This window comes from Rhincodon typus, chromosome 1 (assembly GCF_021869965.1).
Source record: "Rhincodon typus isolate 14 chromosome 1, sRhiTyp1.1, whole genome shotgun sequence".
NCBI lineage: Eukaryota > Metazoa > Chordata > Chondrichthyes > Orectolobiformes > Rhincodontidae > Rhincodon > Rhincodon typus.
The window spans coordinates 167,907,457-167,927,486 of record NC_063332.1 but is presented as its reverse complement, the minus strand read 5'-3'; the positions used below and the strand labels follow the sequence as shown (position 1 = coordinate 167,927,486).

The 20,030-nt window shown below is 41.0% G+C and overlaps 1 protein-coding gene across 1 annotated transcript in view; it reads right to left on the bottom strand.

Annotated features, from left to right (window-relative positions):
- Positions 1-20,030, bottom strand: part of tbck (TBC1 domain containing kinase) — a 147,846-nt gene that overhangs the window by 37,469 nt on the left and 90,347 nt on the right. The window contains exon 21 of the mRNA XM_048611333.1: positions 17,613-17,788. Coding sequence (XP_048467290.1) covers positions 17,613-17,788 — 176 coding nt within the window. The remainder of the gene's footprint in view (positions 1-17,612; positions 17,789-20,030) is intronic.

Below are 20,030 nucleotides of genomic sequence, written 5' to 3'. Positions count from 1 at the left end.
CTTCATGTCAGCATCTAAGAATCCCTACAGTGTGGAAGCAGACAATTCGGCCCATCAAGTCCACACCGATCTTCCAAAGAACTCTTCTCCTAGACTCACTCTCCTACCCAGCATTTCCCATGGCTAATGCACCTAGCATGCACATTTCTGGACACAATGGGTAATTTAGCATGGGCAATCCACCTAACCTGCACATCTTTGAGCCATGGGAGGAAACCAAAGCACCCAGAAGGAATCCACGCAGACATGGGGAGAATTTGCAAACTCCACACAGTCGCCCAACCTGGGTCCCTGGCGCTGTAATTTAGCAGTGCTTACCACTAAGCCACCAGGCTGCCCCAAATGCCTTCCATCTCCCTGAATGCTTATAGCCAAAGTAATTTTTGAATACCATAGATAGTGTTATGATACAAGATTCTTTGGCAGCTAGTTTGTAGACAGTAATCTACAAACCAACCAAACAGGTTCAAAGGAACAATCACATCATGACAGTTTCTGACAGGTAGAGGGACATTGATAGCAACTTATGAAGAAATGCAATGACTGTAAAAGCCAAGCCAAATAGATAAGGAAGATAAACAAGTGGAAGGTTTATCCAAATACTATAAAAACCAGTTAGTACTTCACAAAATTAACTTGCTCCATTAAAATACACTGACTGCTGTGACTGTATACCTCCGAATATAGATCATAACTCAAATACCATTAACAGGCAAAGCAGGTTCACAGATAGCAAATGGAAAAAAAGTGAACTCATTGTAAAATAAAATGGGTTGCGAGCAGCACAATGTTATATCAAACTCCTTCAGATTTTGACATTGGGTCCAACTGGGACTTTTCAGCAGCATTAAATCCTTGTAAATTTCTACCACTCGTTATTTTCTAGTCAATTCAAGGGAAGGAGCTTGAAGGATTTAAATTCCTGAGATAAAATATTGGCAGCACTGTAATCTATGTATACGGTACTGCAAAGTTCAATTGCTGCATTTCAACCAACTTCAAACAAATAAACTTTGATTAATTATCCTTGATCAAAACCCTTAAGATAATAAGATTAACATTTCCATAAATCTTTCAGCGTAATTGGTTCCTTTCATAGCTCTGAATGATTTTCTGTGGTTAAGTGCAGTTTTACTGTTAGCACAACAACATTTTTTCAACGTCTTCTGGTCAAAATAGCCAAGTCACAATTATCCCCTTAATTATCCAAAGCAATCACAGAAAATAGTGAAAATATATCAGTTGTATAGGTTACCTTTAAATTGCTTTTACCTCCAATTACTGTTTAGTCCATCATCCTTTAACTGTTATTTTTGAAACACTTATCACTGGAAATTTTTCTTTCTTTTCCACCTCAACCTAGCGGTGCAGTTATGGAAACCCAGTGTGATCCCTTTACTTAACAAAAAATTAAAAAGTGTTAAACAAGAGAACATTCCATAACTATTCAACTAGGCAATGGCCTAGTGCTGTTATTGCTGAACTATTAATTCAGAGGCCTAGGTTATGTCCTGGGCACCTGCATTGGAATCATGACAGACAGTGGAATTTGAATTCAATTAAAATCTGGAATTAGGAGTCTAATGATGCCTATGAATCCATTGTCAATTGTCAGAAAAACCCATCTGGTTCACAAATGCCCTTTAGGGAAGGAAACTGGTCTGGCCTACAGGTGACTCTAGATCCACAGCAACGTGGTTGACTCAACTGCCTTCAATTGGAATGGGCAATAAATGCCAGCCTACCCAGTGACGCCCTCACCCTGTAAATTAATTTTAAAAACTGATGAGCTGCACGATTATATTGGTAACTAGTCAGGATGCAGTGTGCTCCAACCAGCGTGCTTTGGAGAGGGTACAGAAAAGGTTTACCAGGATGCTGCCTGGTATGGAGGAACTTAGCTGTGAAGAAAGGTCAGATAGACTGGGAACGGGAACGCAGGAGGTTGAGGGTCGACCTGATAGAAGTTTATAAGATTGTGAATGGCACAGATAGAGTGCAAAGTATGAGGCTTTTTCCCAGGGCGGAGGGGTCAATTACCAGGGGACACAGGTTCAAGGTATGTACGGGGGTTGGGAGTGTTTAAAAGAGATGTGTGAGGTAAGTTTTTCACACAAAGGGTGGTGACTGCCTGGAACGCAATGTCAGGGAGCTAGTAGAAGCATACATAATAGCAGCATTCAAGAAGCACCTGGACGAATACATAAATAGGAAGGGGACAGAGGGAAACAGAACCGAAAAGTGAAGACAATTTTAGTATGGAAGGGCAAAGTGTCAGTGCAGGCTTGGAGGGCTGAAGGGCCTGTTCCTGTGCTGTATTGTTCTTTCTACTTAACCAACTTTGCAATTAAAAACGAGGAGGTGTTTTAAAATATTTGCATAAAATGAACTTTTGAAAAAAAGTCAATTTGGGCATTACTGACTAGGCCAGCAGTGATTGCCCATCCCTGACTGTCCTTAAGAAGGTGGTGGCAAGCTGCCTTCTTGAATCACTGCAGTTTCTTATGGCATAGGTATATCCACAATGGTGTTAGAGAGGGCATTCCAGGAATTTTACCCAACTGCAGTAAAGGAATGGCGATATTAGTTCTAGGTCAGGATGATGTGAGGCCTAGAGACGACCTTACAGTTGTAGTGCTCCCACATATCTGCAGAGGTCATGGGTTTGGAAAGTGTCGTTTGAGTACCTTTGGTGAGTTGCTGCAGTGTTCATGTGTAGACTGTGTCTCAGTGGTAGAATGAGTGAATGGCGAAGGTGTTAAATGGGCTGCTAATCTAACGGGCTGCTTTTCTTCAGATGGTATTGAGCTTCTTAAGTGTTGTTGGAGCAACAATTATGCAGGTAAATGAGAAGCACGCCATTATATTCCTGACTTGTGTCTTGTAGATAGTCGACAGGCCATGGGGAGGTGAATGACTTCGCAGAGAATTCTTGACCTCTGGTGTGCTGTTGTAATCGCACTATTTATAGGAGTGGCCCAGTTCAGATTCTGGACCATAGTAACTCCAAGGGTGTGGATTGTGGGGATTCAGCAACGGTAATGGCACTGAATGTCATGGAGTGATTTTTGGATTCACGTCGTTGGAGGTGGTCATTGCCTGGAACTTGGTTTAATTGTAATGTTCTGAAAGATCTTAACTTGGTTAAAGCTGGAGGTCTTCAGGATTCCCAAAATAAGATGCTCATCTTTCACTCTACAAACACAAGAATGAATCCTGCTTTTTATATAGCCGATATTGTACACAGAGTGGCATCATGATAGAGATTACTCTTTTTACAGTTTTGGTCAGGAAAAGATTCACAGTCAATCAATCCCAATCGTGCATTGTTTCTTTAGTTTATTTCCCAAAACTCATTGGTTGACAAGAACCTGGCTGGCTTCTTCATGAAATCCATTAAGATTTCTTATTCCACCTGCCATACCAGTAATCTGCTGCTGTCCTTCTTGTGAATAGAATATTCTTTTGCATTTCTTACTGTCTTGTTGTTCTTAATTTGTAAACATGATTCTTTGTGTTTCTCTAAATGGAAGCAGAAATGAATGGGTCAAACTTTTCCAAACCTTTCAAACTTTCAAACACTTCTATGGTATCTTCCCTCAGTCATTTCCTTTCAAGTAATAAGGGACACCAGGAAACAATGCACTCTCTCAGTTGTACTCACATGCAGTGATACAGAAGGCTGCTCATAACAGTGTGCTGAAAAAAAAAAAGGAAAACGCACTATAATGAGATGAACAGAACAGAACTTGCTTGACAAAAAAAATGTTGACACTACTAAGTCAGTCTTTTCCTTGTACATCATTCCTTCAAGTTTAGATAGCAACGAGTAACCTTTCTTCGTATTCCTCCATTGCCATGTTAAATAGCTTGACTGGATCACTTCGCCTGACTTCTTAGCTCAAGGGAAGCAAGCCAGGTTTATGCTACCTGTGTTCATAATCTAGTCTCTCCATCATTTGTCTACAAGTTGCGATAGTGAATGTGCACAAGCTATTTTAACCACAGGAGACATCAAAATCATTGCTGATCTTATCCCCCCTGATACACACATGCATTGTTGCTGCAGGAATCATCGATGGCTATCAAATGTGGAAACCTTGGAATGATTTAAATCATTATTTAAAGAGGGATTGATGCTAATGGTAGCAAGTTAACCGAGGCAAGCTAACTTGGCATGGATCAGTAATTCAACCTAGAAACCAAGACAGTATTTCTTGCTGAACTTGAAGAAAGTATCCACAAGGATCAAGTAAATCCTGTGGTATGAGTTTCATCCTTTTTCAACATCAATTTGTTTCTGTGTTGCCAGCTAAAGAGGTCTCTGGCATTCATATAGAGTAAAGCCCACTGATTATCTTCTATGTTTTATGGAGGGGTGGAGGGGGGGCGGGGGGAGAGAGAGAGAGAGAGAGAGAGAGAGAGGGGGGGAGTGGGAGAAAGAGGGAAAAAAAAAAATTATAAACAAACTTGAAGAAATTAAACTGAAAATATATGGAAATTTTCTGAGAGGAAAATCTTGCCAATTTCACAAAAATATAATTAGCTGTTTTCAGAGCCAGACTGGTTATTCAATAGTAATACTGATTGAATACATTGTTAGAATTCTATTTACATCTCAATCAGCTAGAGATGATGATCTTGGCAGTTTCACAGCAAGATCAGAGATTAATAAATGCAGCTTTACATCAAATCCAGTGATTTCACAGAAGCCACAGAACTGTTACAGCACAGAAAATGTTCAATTCTACTTCTAGCAGTGCAGTCTGTGGAAACCACTGACAACAATTTCTAAATTTCCACATTTAACCACATACATATGGACCTTGAAGTCACTGTCAGTTTCACAGCTCTCACGAAGATAGGTACTCGTGGTATTGGAGGTAATATATTAGCACAGATTGAGAAGTAGTTAACACTTACACAGAAGACAGAAAGTTGGGATTCATGGGACCTTTTTCAGGTTGGATAAAACATAACTAGTGCAGTGCCACAAGGATCAAGTCACAGGCAATGTCCTTTCAAAGCTGCACGGATGTGCATGCACAGCCGCTCCAAGGTTGTTCTCATGGCCACTGGCATCAGCACACAGATTGTGGCACTGAATGTCCGATTACGGAAATTGCTGCTGTGCATGGACCTCAGAGGCCAGCACAGCTGGAAAGAAAATTCAAGAGAATGCTGGCCCTACAGCCTCAATAATTTACCATCTACAGTAACGACTTGGAGGAGGTCACAGGATGCAACATATCCAAATCTGCTGATGACACAAAAAAATACAGGTGGGGGCATGTTATGATGAGGATATAAAGAATCTGTGAGGGGATATACTTAGGTTGAGTTAGTGGGGAAAAAGACTTGGTAGATGGAGCTTAGTGGAGGAAAATATGATGACATAGACCTGGGTAGGAACAATCAAGAGACAAGCTATTATTTAAATGGAAATAGACTGCAAAAAAGTGCAATGTAGATTTCTGAAGAAGGGTCCCGACCCGAAACGTCAGCTTTCCTGCTCTTCTGATGCTGCCTGGCCTGTGTTCCTCCAGCTCCACACTTTATCTCAGACTCCAGCATCAGCAGTTCTTACTATCTCTGCAATGTAGATGCATCCGGTGTTCTTGTGCATTAAACACAAAAAATGTTAATATGCAGGTTCAGGAAGGAATTAAGTCAACAAATAGAATTTTGGCTTTTACTGCTGGGGGGGGTCAGAGTTTAAAAATAGGGTGGTCATTTTACAACAGTATTGGTGAGGCCACCGCTGGAGTACTATGTACAGTTTTGGTCCATGTAGTTACAAAAACGTTTTAGTGGCATTGAAGGTAGTTCAAAAGAGATTCATTTCACTGACTTCTGGAGTGAACAGGTTGACCAATCAAGAATGGTTAGATAGGCCAGACCTCTATTCATTAGAGGTTAGAAGAATGAGAGGTGATCTTACTGAAACATACAAGACTCTAAAGGGACCTGACAGGATAGATTTTCAGAAGACATTTTCATTTGTAGGAGAATCTCAAAACTAGGAAACATCATTACAGAATAATGGAACACTCATTTTAAACAGGGACGTGCAGGAATTTCTTCTCTCAATGTCTGGAATTCTTTACACCAGAGAATTGTGCTTGTTAGACGCTCCAACTATTTAAAGAAGAAGGAGATCCATTTTGGACTTAGCAGGGAGTTGACGGCTATGAGGAGATAGAAGAGACAAAGATGAAAGAGGAACTGAGGCCTGGGACAGATCAGTCATGATCTTGTTGAATGGTAGGGCAGGCTTAAGGAGCCAAAGGGCCGACTCCTGCTCCTCTTTCTTATGACTATTCTGCTATTATTACGATTGTAATATCTGCTTCATTCTGTGCTTTTTAACCATTTTCTCCAATTGTAACCCAAGTCTCAGTTGCTTAGGCCTGAATCATATAATCTCTCTCTGTCACTTCACAGAAAGGACTGGTAGGTTACTTTATGACAACATACTTGATATAGAATCACAACAACTACCAGCTCAATTAGTGTTTATACAGGGACCTGGCAGACTCACTGAGATGGTTATCAGAAGAGAGCTAGTGGACAGGCTTCACACAGCAACTGAAGGGCTAAGCATTTTTGCAGGTTTTTGAAACTTTGGAGGAACGGGGGGAGCCTTTGATGAAAACTTAGAGGTAGAGGGATATGGTGATTAAAAGAATGAAGAGGAAGGGAAACCCAAGGAAAGTTAGTACCGAAAGAGCAAAGGCTATGTGGAAGAATATAGAATGTCAATGAAATGGGTGCAAAGCCTCAGGAAGAGCTAATTTCAATCAGAAACAAGGACCTGTGAACTGCTGAGTCTGTACAGCTGGCAAAAATTACAGAATAAAAACAATCCACTACTTTTACCAATGTTGAAATCCTCATAAATGGATGGCAAAAATGCACAAAACAACTGAATGCAAACATCAAAATAGTAAGTATGGTATCATGAAATCTTGGATCCAGACTGTGTTTACCTTGCTTGCATTTCAAAATAATAAACAGGGACTTTTGGTAACATGTGATGGGATCTTTTTTCCCTTTTCAAAGTACATATGGTATGCTGCTTTGGCTAGACTATTGTTTGCAGACACTTCACAAGAATCTGACCTCATTAAATCACTGCTACAAAAATAACCATATGTGGGTATCTGGACCTTTGTTACATTCTTTGTGAACTTGCTAGGAAAAGCAATAGTTCACTGAAGGGGGCTCCTTTGCTTCCCCCTGAATCTTAACAGGATGAGGGTACTTACATTTTGCCGAGACAAACTACACCAATGCTGGTCCAAAGACAGATTGACAGAGAATCAGAAATTCCACAAAATAAAAAGCACAGAGGTCAGATCGGTACAAATAGTTGATGTAAGAAGGCACGCCAAATCAAGTCTACTAATGCTACACATTATAAATTATTGGAATAAAAAATTTCAGGCTTTTAAAAATTAATTTCACAGATAGGAGTCTTGTCAATGGCAAGACTAGTATTTATCAGCCATCTTTATTGCAAACGATCTAACTTGCTATTTTTACATATCAAATAGATGACTTCTCAAATTATGAAGTTCCTCCTAATTTTGCATCCTATTAATGACAGAAGGGAGCACTAATGCTGGTATTTAAAAAAAAATACCTTAAATGTCAAACCAGAATTTTAATTGATGTATTTAGCATTCATGACAATTGGAGTCCATGCTAGAAATCAAATAGATTTACATTGAAATCGAAGCAGGCCAGTCTGCCTTTTCGGATGTGGAGTTAATGATCCTATGACAGCATTAAAGAGCAAAGCAGTTATTGTCTAGATAACATTCACCTCTCAATTAACATCACCAAAAAATACAAATTATCTGGTCACGATCAAAGTTCTCTCATGACAGCTAGCTGTGTGCAAATTAGCTGCTGCTTTTACTGTGTTACAAAAGTGACAACACCTTTAAGATACTTTGTTGGCCGTAAAGCACTTGGGACATCCGGAGGGAATGGAAGGTGCTACAGAATCACGATGCATTCTTTCTTCCAAGCCAATTTTGCAATTTGATAAGGCCATGGCAGATCTGTAGCTTAACTCCATTTACCCATGTCTGATCCATATACTGCAACATCCACACAGAACAAACATTGGTCCAAGTCTTGAAAATTTATACTGGCCTAGAATCCAGAGTCTTTGGGTACAAAGAATTCCATATTCAATTGGACGTTGCTTTCATTTTAAGATGAAGGGCTGGCTACCAAGAGCTGCTTGATTGGCATTCCACTCATCACCTTCAGCATTCACTGCCTTCACTATTGACAAACAAAAATGGTATTGTGTATCATCTACAAGATGTACTTCAGTCATTCACCAAGGATCCTACCACAGGGCCATCCAAAACCTGCAATCTCTACCACCTGGTAGGACAAGGGCTGCCTGGTAGCACCATCTACAAGTTTCTCTCCAAAGCCACATGCCAACCTGACTTTGAACTACACCATGGTTCAATCACTGTTGCTGGGTCAAAAATCTTCCAACTCTTTCTTAACAGAGCATAGGTGCACCGTACTGCCAAGAATTGCAGTGGTTTAAGAAGTCAACTCACTAGAACCTTCTCCAGCGCTTTTAGGGATGGGCAATAAATACTAGAGGGTCAGCAATGTCCATGTGCCACAGATTATGAAAACAAAAGGGAGGTGTTAACTTTATTTCAGACTGCTTGATATCCTCAGCATTTCCAGCACTTTTCTGAATGGGATGGTTTCTACTGTATCTACTCAATTCATCATTTTAAACATTTTAATTTTTAACACTCTCAATCATCTAAGTTTAAAGCATATATGCCAAATTAATGCAACCTGTCATTATAATTCAGAACTTAACCTGTTGGAGGTGACTTGCATTGGCCATATCATGCTGCCATTTGCTTCTCATACTTGAATGAATTCACTGGATTTGGAGACTGTCTTCTGGCAAGGAATGTTTTATTAAGCAGTTTCAATTGTGGATCAACTAAATGTCTTTTTAGCACGTTGGTGGATTAGCAACTAGGAAAACATATAAGCCAAGATTTATGTTCTCAATCTATAGAGCATAAAACAATACTAGTCATACAGTCTGATCTGAAAGGTGTGTACATAGGAGGCCATTTATGAACTTAATTGGGTAGCAGAATTACCCAAGCAAGACAATAATAGAGTGAGAGAGAGAGAGAGAGAGATACACACAATCCTGAACAATATGCAATGAGACTTTCTTTTGTGCAGTGAGTTGTAATGACTTGGAGTGCACGACCTGAAGAATGGAGGAAGCAGTTTCAGTAATAAAATTCAAAATAAAATAGGATAAATACGTAAAAGTAGGGGAGGTGGTAGGGTTATTAGAGGGTTATAAAGGACAGTGGATAGGGAATGGGACTAGTTGTTTCAGAGAGGCAACACCCACGATGGGAAAATGGATCTCATCTGTGCTGTATTGATCAATGATATAACTGTTCAAAACTTTTCTCCCCCCACAGGTTGCATGCAGACAGCAGTTTGAACAAGTTGGTAAAGCCAAGTACCTTACTCTGCCTCGACTTTCATTTTGGCACGGTGAATGTTGGCTATGTATAGGTCATATTTACTGTATTAGTCATGTCTCCATATCTGCACCAGATAACACAATGTTGTACAGTCAGTATTTTAAAACTAGACTACAATATTTGAGACTTCAATAAAACTGCAAGCTCTTACTTCCAAAGGATACTCTTAATTTAAGTCAACAAACTAGACTAAGTAGTACTGATTCAGAAACTCTTGTGGGTGTTTATTTTTTAATGAGTGAAGTGTTTACAGACAGAATAGTAGCATTTAGTAAAGGCAGCAGGTATGATGTTTAAACTGAAGTTGCTTGCTGAAGTGTTAAGCCAACAGATGTATTTTTACCTATTTAATCCCAGATGTCTGTCAGCACTTCAAAGGAACCTAGCCCCTTTTTCAAGACTCACAAGAAACTGATTCCAGAAAGAACTGGAGTTCAATGTCACAATGCCAAGATGTGGAAATCATTTGACTACCAAGTTCAAGGGGTAAACAAATACTTCTTCATAGGGCAGGTGCAGAGGGCCAGACACAGGAGTCAGCAAATCAGGCTCCTAGTCTTGCTCTGTCAGCCTTGCTTCAATGGTGGTACAATCACCTCCAAGTCAGAAAGTCATAGCTTCTCTAGAATGTGAGCCCATAACTTGAATCCAAAAGAGGCGCAGGTTAGGTGGATTGGTCATGCTAAATTGCCCATGGTGTCCAGGGATGTGCAGGCTAGGTGGATTAACCATGGAAAATGCAGGGTTACAGGGTGTGTCCGGATGGGATGCTCCTCGGGGAATCGGTGTGGACTCAATGGACCAACTGGTCTGCTTCCACACCGTAGGGATTTTACAATTTCTATAACCTTGACGACATGCAGCACTGAGGGAGTGCCTGATACACACTCTTTCAAAGTTAAGTTCATGAGAAGTTAAACCTGCTGGAATATGAGTGTCTCATCCTGTACCACAGCTTGAAACTATTCAGTTACCAATTACCTCTAAGCCAACCAAAGGTCATGTGGCACATTATTGTGCAGTGTGCACCTTCATCAAGCAATTGATGCGATACTGAAGGGACAGCACCTTCATCAATTTGTTGGAGGAAGGAAAGAAAAAAGATGAAGCGGATCAAAGTGACATAGATGGCATCATATCAACACAATAGCCTCCAAACAAAGAAATGCTGTCACTCAAAAATGTTAAACATCATTATGTCCTCTAATGGTCGATATCCAAGAAGCAGCCAATATGCCATCTGTCTACAGTGGCTGCATTTTGTACAGCATCTGCAAATTGAGAAGGGAGAGGATAGCTTTAAAAATATGTTAATACGATGTGAGCACTTCTGACAGGAGGAGCATTTATTTCTAATCCCTAAATATCCTTAAACAGTTGAACTGCTCTACAGTGAGAGGTTTAGATAGGTATTGTCAAACTCTGGTGTACTATGAAAATTAACACAATATCAGTGTTTAAGGCAAATCGGTGAACTACAGCTTAAATATTTTCATGTAATTATATGTATTCATGGCATAATATTATTAAAATAAACTAAAAAAAAGACCCTCTTGTTCCTCTCCATCATATTCAAATCAAAGTCTGGTGCTTCACTCATCATCTTCACCATGTCTCATTGTCCTATGTCAGTATTTTCATTTTCCAATAACTTGCTTTAATTTTCAAGCCATCGGTATAGCATCAATGTATTATTCCTCCTTTGCCTTGAAATACTCCCTGTAGGGGGTCACTTTGCTCTGAGGATGTGCCCTGTCCAGATTCTCTGCTTTTCCTAATTACTGCTGGAAAAAGGCACATGCTGTGAAAACTTTTTGTTTTGCGCTCATTAGGACAATTTACAGGAACAATAGATTAAGGGGAAATTATACTACACGAGAAAAGAATGCTGTTTGGTTGGAAAATGGGGTCTGATTAGTTGGGGCATCATCATGGAGAATGACTGATTAGCAATGATTGACAGTTAACTGCCATGCTTTATTTAAATTTTAAAATCAGGCAGGTCAATTCAAATTGGTCAGGGCATTGCTCTGAGAAATGAAGCAGCGAATGGCGGTCAGCCCATTCTGTTACGTTGAAACTGGCACAGTGCATGCAAGTGTTCTTTCTGTTTGCAAAGAACAGGGTCCTGTGCATTAATATATGTGGCTGCAAGTGTGCAAAGTTGCAAGCCCAACTGACAAGCCTAAATTGGTTGTCAGCACAATTCTTTAAACACTCAGAATTATCCACAACCACGTGTTAATTTTCTGTGCAGCTCGTCTTTTCTTGAAACTACTTCCTCTGTTGGCTGAAAGATACCTCTTCAAAATTAATTTGAGATAGTCCCAATTAACAAGGCCCTACAGCATTAACATGAGTTATAACATTGCACACATCTCACTCAAAGAAGCGATGTGAATGAGAACAGAAGGTGCTGGAGAATTTAGGGGCGGCACACTGGTTCAGTGGTTAGCACTGCTACCTCACAGCGCCAGGGACACAGGTTTGATTCCAGCCTTGGGTGACTGTCTGTGTGGAGTTTGCACATTCTCCCCGTGTCTGCGTGGGTTTCCTCCAGGTGCTCCGGTTTCCTCCCACAGTCCAAAAATGTGCAGGCTACATGGATTGGCCATGCTAAATTGTCCAAAGTGTTCAGGGATGTGTAGATTAGGTGGGTTATGGGGGATAGGTCTGGGTGGGATGCTGTGAGGGTCAGCTTGGACTTGATGGGCACACTGTAGGGATTCTATGAAACCAACAGGTCTGGCAGCAACTGTGCAGAAAGAAACACAGTTAACATTTCAAGCCCAAACTGACTTCTTCAGAACTGGCTATATAAATGATTGGCTTGAGAAATGGAAACAAACACTGGTACAACTGGGGGCATTTTTCTGTGGTTGCAACTAACATGTATTGCCATGATTGAATGAATGGTGCTCTACTCTAAATTGTGTGTAATACCAAGGTACAATAAAAAAAATGGATAGGTGTTCAATTCTCCTACGCAGGCATTGTTAAATGCCAAATACAAGCATGCACCTAGCTGAAGGCCAACTAGCTCAGGTTGGGAGTAGAAATCACAATGCATGTTGAATAAGAGAGGAAAAAACAATTAAGAATTATACATGACAGCAGAGACCCAAAGGTTTCATTGGGTGTGTCTATGCAATTCCTCCTTTACGGCTTATTTTAAACATGAAAATGGTTATGAAAGAAGGAAGGTTCCATTTCAAAGAGAGTTTCACTCCGAAATATCAGCTAGCAAACAGAACAGAATTGCAGAAGATTTCAACTTTTACCAACCATCCAACAAAATTCTCAAGACCACAAAAGGTCTTGAATGTATAACCCAGGCTGACATTCCTATTGCAGGAGTGCTCTATCACAGGTGCACCATTCAGATGAAACTTTAAAAGGGCACTCTGCTTGTCCTCTAAAACGTGTTTAAAATATTCCATGGCACAATTTTGAAACAGAGCAAGGAAACTTTCTGTGCTCTGGCCAAAATTCATGCCTCAAAAGAACAGCACTAAACAGGTTGCCTAATCATTATCACATTGTTGTTTGTTGGACACGCTGCATGCAGATTGACTGGTATGTTTCTACAATGCAGCAGTGCTGACATTTCAAAACTACCTCATTGGCTGTGAAGCATTTTGAAATGTCCTTAAGTCATGAACGCACAGAATAAATGCAAATCTTTCCTTCCTCAAAATGAGCTTAACAGGAAGGTACCTAGACAATGACTAAAGGTGGAGTTTGAATCCATTGATAATCAAAAGGAGCGACTGCAGCCCTGAAAAGGTTACTGCCAGACTTGCTATGTTCATCCATGGACAGAAAGCAGAGACAGTCCAGTGACTCTCCTTTAGAACTGAATTTCTCAAGAAGAGTCACTGGAATTGAAACGTTAAGTCTGCTTTCTCTTCACGGATGCTGCCAGACCTGCTGAGTTTCTCCAGTTATTTCTGTTTTGGTTTCAGATCTTCAGCATCCACAGTTCTTTGTTTTATTTTACTGAAAAGGATGAAAATGCTCAACATTTACTGTCCAGCATATTAAATAATACCAAAAAGACTCTCCCTAGTGGGAACTCTTAAACAGAACAGAGGTTTGTGAAGCTGATTCATCTGATTTAATGCCAGACTCTTATTTTAACCCCCATAAATTGACCTTAAAAATATATTTTAAAAAAGGTCTAGTTGTTGAAAGCATTGTTAAAAAAAAAAACACCTAAATGATTTAGTGCAACTTATGGACATTTAAAATTGTGGCTGCTTCAGAAATATATTTTGTCAGAATTCCAAAATAATACAAGCTCAAATTTCTAAACCAGCAATAAACTGAGTCAGATGCTTGTAGCTACATATGAACATACTTATCCCTTGAACCTACAATCAATGAATGTACAAGTGTTCTGACGCCTGCAGAACACTTACCTGTGCTTTTCAATTTGTTTTCAGTTAAATGCATACAAATAAACACACATGAAATGAGGTGACACTCAAATATGGACGAAGGTTTTTTTCCCCCCCAACTCACTTTATCCATACTCCGTGAGTGAAACAGCTAGTCTATTCTGGTAAGTACAAAGTCATACAAACTTCATTACCATTTTAGCTCAATACTGTTTGGGGTGGTTGGGGGGGTGGTGGTGGTATGGGTAGAAAAGATACCGGAAGAGTGAGAGAGAAAGAGAAAGTACAACACAAATATTGGTCAAAGAGAAAATTCTCTTCCTTGGCTAGATTTCATGCATTAGGAATTTAAAGAGAGTTAAAGCATGTGATTCTGATGTTCTCTCAGAAAGGTACTGTTAATATTGGCAATGAAAATGTCTGCGATCATAAGAATAAGCACTTTCAACTGAACTAGTCACAAGACCAAGTCCCACTCAAGTTGTGAACACAAAATCCAGACTGATAGAGTAATGACGAAGGAGTGTTGCACTGTCAGAGATGCTATCTTCGGAGCTCCTACATACAATATTTGAAGATGGACAGGAAAGTTTAATTGAAATGTACAAGTGTTAGCCAAGACACCATCTCTTTAAAAATTAACAAATTGATCAATTATTCTATAGCTGATTTTGGAACAGTGTTCATACAGGCAGTTGCATTTGCTCATATAGCAACACTGACTGCAATTCAAATGAACAGTCAACCAAACAAAGAACCGAACAGACAGTTCATAAACGTACTTTAAACTGAGCTAAGCCCGAGGCACTTCATCACCAAGACCACCTCTGCAATATTGTTTATCCTCATCTGTCCCAACATACTTGGTGCTGAATCTTTATCCATATCTCTGTCATTATAATATTGACATTTTATATATTACAATGGTGACTTACAACTCAATTATTCCAATGTACTCCTGTCTGGTCTTCTATTCTCCAATCTCACATCCAATTGTATAACATCTGTAAGATCACCTTTGCTCATAATTCTAACACCACGTAAACTAAAGGTTATTCAAATACACCTTAGTTATATACAAAGAACAATACAGCATAGCCCTTTGGCCCACTAAGACTGCGCTGCCTCATTATGCCATTCCAAACTAAAATTGTTTTGCCTCTACGTGGTCTGTATCCCTGTATTGCCTAACATGTAATGTTTGGAATTACATTAAACCATAACCCACTAATTGCTACAAAGCAAATCAGATTTAAGTGACAATGCATTCCAGCTGTTCTTTAATTCACATGGAAAATATTTTCTTGTATCCATATTATTTGTTGGTTTAAATTGTTCCGTAGCCATTATACAGAACGATTACAGGGGAGGAAGCTTTTGGACCTGTTTTAAGCTGTCTCGCTACACTGATTATAAATTCCGACACTGTTTCTAAATTTCTAAAAAAGCTTTCACCTTTAGTACTTGATTTGAGAGTTCCTTGGTGTTCATTGACCTTTGTATGAAACTCCTGATTGACTTTCATAAATTTCAACCTGCATCCTACTCATGCAATTCAATTAAAAGTAGTCTGAATTTACTTGCTCTGTACCATTTATGAGTAATAAGGTCACCTCACAGTAACCTGCAACTCATTTTTTAAGCAATTTTTTTTCCTGTAAGAGAAACCATAGAATAGGACTTTTTCTGGATCAGAAGCTGCAGTAGAGAGATCAGTCAAAACTAATTGGTTAAATATTCTGTATTTAAACATTATTTGAAAGGCACAAAAATTACAGTAAGCAGAGTTTACAGATGTACATTTTTCACAGGAAAGGCATCCTCCGTGTAATCTTAGAGGTGTCTGTTGTGAAGAACGATTGTAGAAATGTAGGCTTTAAAAGCAGTCACCCGGGAGTTGACCTTACTCATTGTAAATGGCACAAAGCAAGTAAATTCAGACTACTTTTAATTGAATTGCAAGAGAAGGATGCAGGTTAAAACTTTAAAGTCAATCAGGGGTTTCATATAAAGGTCAATGAACACCAAGGGACTCTCAAATAGAGTATTGAAGGTGAAAGCTTGGGATCAATTTAGAAACAAGTGGATTTTGCCAGTGTAGGAATTTATGATCAGTGTAGAGAAACAGCTTAAAAACAGGTCTAAAAGCTTTTGAGAAAACAAGGTGCAGGGCTGGATGTTCATCCAGCCCTGCACCTTGTTGTCTCGGATTCTCCAGTATCTGCAGTTCCTACTATCTCTAAAAGCTTTTCCCCATATTAGTTTTGTGTAATGGCCATGGACTAACTGCATTAACAAATAATAGAGAAACAAGGAAATATTTTCCACATGAGTTAAAGAGCAATTGGCATACATTGTTATTTAAAACCAATTTGTTTAAAAGGTTATGGTTTAATGCAATTCCAGAAGAGTACATATAAAAACAAGATGTATTTTTGTACGAGTTGAAATCTACTTTAAGATGGAGGCTGGATCAAAAGTAGCAAATGGGAAATTTTGGGGGTTAAAGATGCAGAGATGTAAAAAAATGCAAATTAAAACACCTTTTAAGCTGGGGACAGGGAGTAAATTCAAAGCTAGTCAGCAAAACATTATTTCAATGAAGGAGAAAGTTATTTCATGAAACAGATTTCCCAAAAAGAGAAGGAAACAAAGTGGATTGATTTATTCAAATATAAACTAAACTCCTGAAAATATATTTTGGGACGGAGTATGAGAGAAAATTTAAGGCATGGCTCGTGGTTAGTGTACCAAGCTTGGAAGGAATAGCTGACCTTGCACTCAAGATTGGAACCTTTCCCACACTGGAGTTTGAATCATGTCTGGGTCTAATGTAGACTCGTAAACAAATTGCACGACTACTCAAGAACATTTGTGGTACCAGGTGTCTATCATGTTGATAAAAACTGAACTAGGTGGGCATAGTTTTCTTATTCCAGTAATTTGTGCATGCCCATGTTTTTACTGAATCTAATCCAATCTTTGCACAAAAACAATGTTGCTGGAAAAGCAAGTCTGGCAGCATCTGTGGAGAAGAAAACAGAGTTAACGTTTCGGGTCCAGTGACCCTTCCTCAGAACAATCTTTACCTGATGTGGGATATAAATTGGTAGAAAAGGTTCCAATCTTGAACACTGATGTTTTATCATCCATGAAATTAGTTTCAGTGCATGTTATCCACTGATTCCACAAGGTGAAGGTTTGAGCCCCATGTCAGGTTTTCGTCATATAATCTAGGCTGACTTTTCAGTAAAGTATTGTTGGAGTGCTGCACAGTTGACAGTGTTGCCTTGTGGATGAGCTATTAACCCAACCTTCAAAGGGTTACACTGCACTATTCAAAGTGAAGCGGCAGTATTCTGTACCATATTATCTCCCAAACAACATAAGCAAAAAACAAAGCTAATTCATCATTCATCTTAGTGCTCACTTTGGGAGCTTGCTCTGAACAAATTTGCTGTTATTTTTGCAAAAAGCACATCCATGACCGCATTTGAAAAGTAATTACATGTGAAATGTCTTAGAATAACCTAGGTACCGTAAATGTGCAAGGTTGTTTTTCTTTCATTTTAACAGCTCATTATGATGATTAACCATAAAATAAATGGAAAGATTCAGACATTTATACAAATTGTAAGGATACTCCTCACTGCTGCGAATGTCCACCACTAGTAGTTTTGGCTTCCCCGATTTTGTCTTTTTGGTGGGCATCTTGGAGCTTGTGGGTCCCGACAACTCACAAAGATCAATTAGATCTTCTGCAGAAATCCGTGGTGATACTTCAGTCTTCAGTTCATTTAATCGAATGGATTCACGAGACTAAGGAAAGACAGAATTTCAAATCAGAAAGTAGCTGGAGATATGCATCAACAACTACATCCAACCAATATAAATGGTGGGGGTAGGGGGTAGGGATGGCCCCTGTGACTGGTTAGTTGCATAGAGACCTCTAGGTGAGAAGCTCCACATTTAAGTCCCACTTGCCACAAAAAATGTCCAAACAGGTTGGTTAAAAATAACTTACTTTCTTCGACTCAATTTGCTCATGTATAGAGTATGCACAGTGATGGTTTTGTGAAAAGGGGAAGAGAAGGCAGGAAATAATTACAGTAAGGCACAGTGAGATAACAAGGTGTAGAGCTGGATGAACACAGCAGGCCAAGCAGCATCATAGGAGCAGGAAGGCTGACGTTTCGGGCCTAGACACTTCATCAGAATTGGGGGAGGGGAAGGGGGTTCTGAAATAAATAGGGAGAGAATGGGAGGCGGATTGAAGATGGAAAGAGGAGAAGATAGGTGGAGAGGAAACAGACAGGTCGAAGAGGCGGGGATGGAGCCAGTAAAGGGGAGTGTAGGTGGGGAGGTAGGGAGGAGATAGGTCAGTCCAGGGAGGGCGGACAAGTCAAGGGGGCGGGATGAGGTTATTGGTAGGAAATGGGGGTGCGGCTTGAGGTGGGAGGAAGAACAGGTTAGGGAGGCGGGGACGAGCTGGGCTGGTTTTGGGATGCAGTAGGGGGAGGGGAGATTTTGAAGCTTGTGAAATCCACATTGATACCATTGGGCTGCAGGGTTCCCAAGCGGAATATGAGTTGCTGTTCCTGCAATCTTCGGGTGGCATCGTTGTGGCACTGCAGGAGGCCCAGGATGGACATGTCGTCTGAGGAATGGGAGGTGGAGTTGAAATGGTTCGCGACTGGGAGGTGCAGTTGTTTATTGCAAATCGAGCGTAGGTGTTCTGCAAAGTGGTCACCAAGCCTCCGCTTGGTTTCCCCGATATAGAGGAGGCCACAACGGGTACAGCGGATGCAGTATACCACATTAGCAGATGTGCAGGTGAACATCTGCTTGATGTGGAAAGTCTTCTTGGGGCCTGGGATGAGGGTGAGGGAGGAGGTGTGGGGGCAGGTGTAGCACTTCCTGCGGTTGCAGGGAAAAGTGCTGGGTGTGGTGGGGCTGGAGGGGAGTGTGGAGCGGACAAGGGAGTCACGGAGAGAGTGGTCCCTCCGGAAAGCAGATAAAAAGGGTGGGGAGGGAAAAGGTGGGGTCGGATTGTAGATGGCGGAAGTGTCGGAGGATGATGCGTTGGATCCGGAGGTTGGTGGGGTGGTACGTGAGGACGAGGGGGATTCTTTTTTTGGTTGTTATTGCGGGGATGGGGTGTGAGGGATGAGTTGCGGGAAATGCGGGAGACACGGTCGAGGGCGTTCTCGACCACTGGGGGGGGCAAGTTGCGGTCCTTGAAAAACGAGGACATCGGAGATGTACGGGAGTGGAATGCCTCATCCTGGGAGCAGGTGCGGGGAGGCGAAGGAGTTGGGAATAGGGGATGGCATTTTTGCAGGAAGGTGGGTGGGAGGAGGTGTATTCGAGGTAGCTGTGGGAGTCGGTGGGCTTGAAATGGATATCGGTTTCCAGATGGTTGCCGGAGATGGAAACAGAGGTCCAGGAAGGTGAGAGAGGTGTTAGAGATGGTCCAGGTGAACTTAAGGTTGGGGTGGAAGGTGTTGGTGAAGTGGATGAACTGTTCGAGCTCCTCCTGGGAGCATGAGGCGACGCCGATACAGTCATCAATGTAACGGAGGAAGAGGTTGGGTTTAGGGCCAGTGTAGGTACGGAAGAGGGATTGTTCCACGTAACCTACAAAGAGGCAGGCATAGCTTGGGCCCATGCGGGTACCCATGGCCAGCCCCTTTGTCTGTAGGAAGTGGGAGGAATTGAAAGAGAAGTGGTTGAGGGTGAGGACGAGTTCGGCTAAGCGGATGAGGGTGTCAGTGGAGGGGAACAGGTCAGGCCTGCGGGACAGGAAGAAGCGGAGAGCCTTTAGGCCATCTGTATGGGGAATGCAGGTGTATAGGGACTGGACATCCATGGTAAAGATGAGGTGTTGGGGACCGGGGAATTGGAAGTTCTGGAGGAGGTGGAGGGCGTGGGTGGTCTCATGGACGTAAGTAGGGAGTTCCTGGACCAAGGGGGAGAAAATGGAGTCGAGATAGGTGGAGATAAGTTCGGTGGGGCAGGAGCAGGCGGAGACAATGGGTCGACCAGGGCAGTCAGGTTTGTG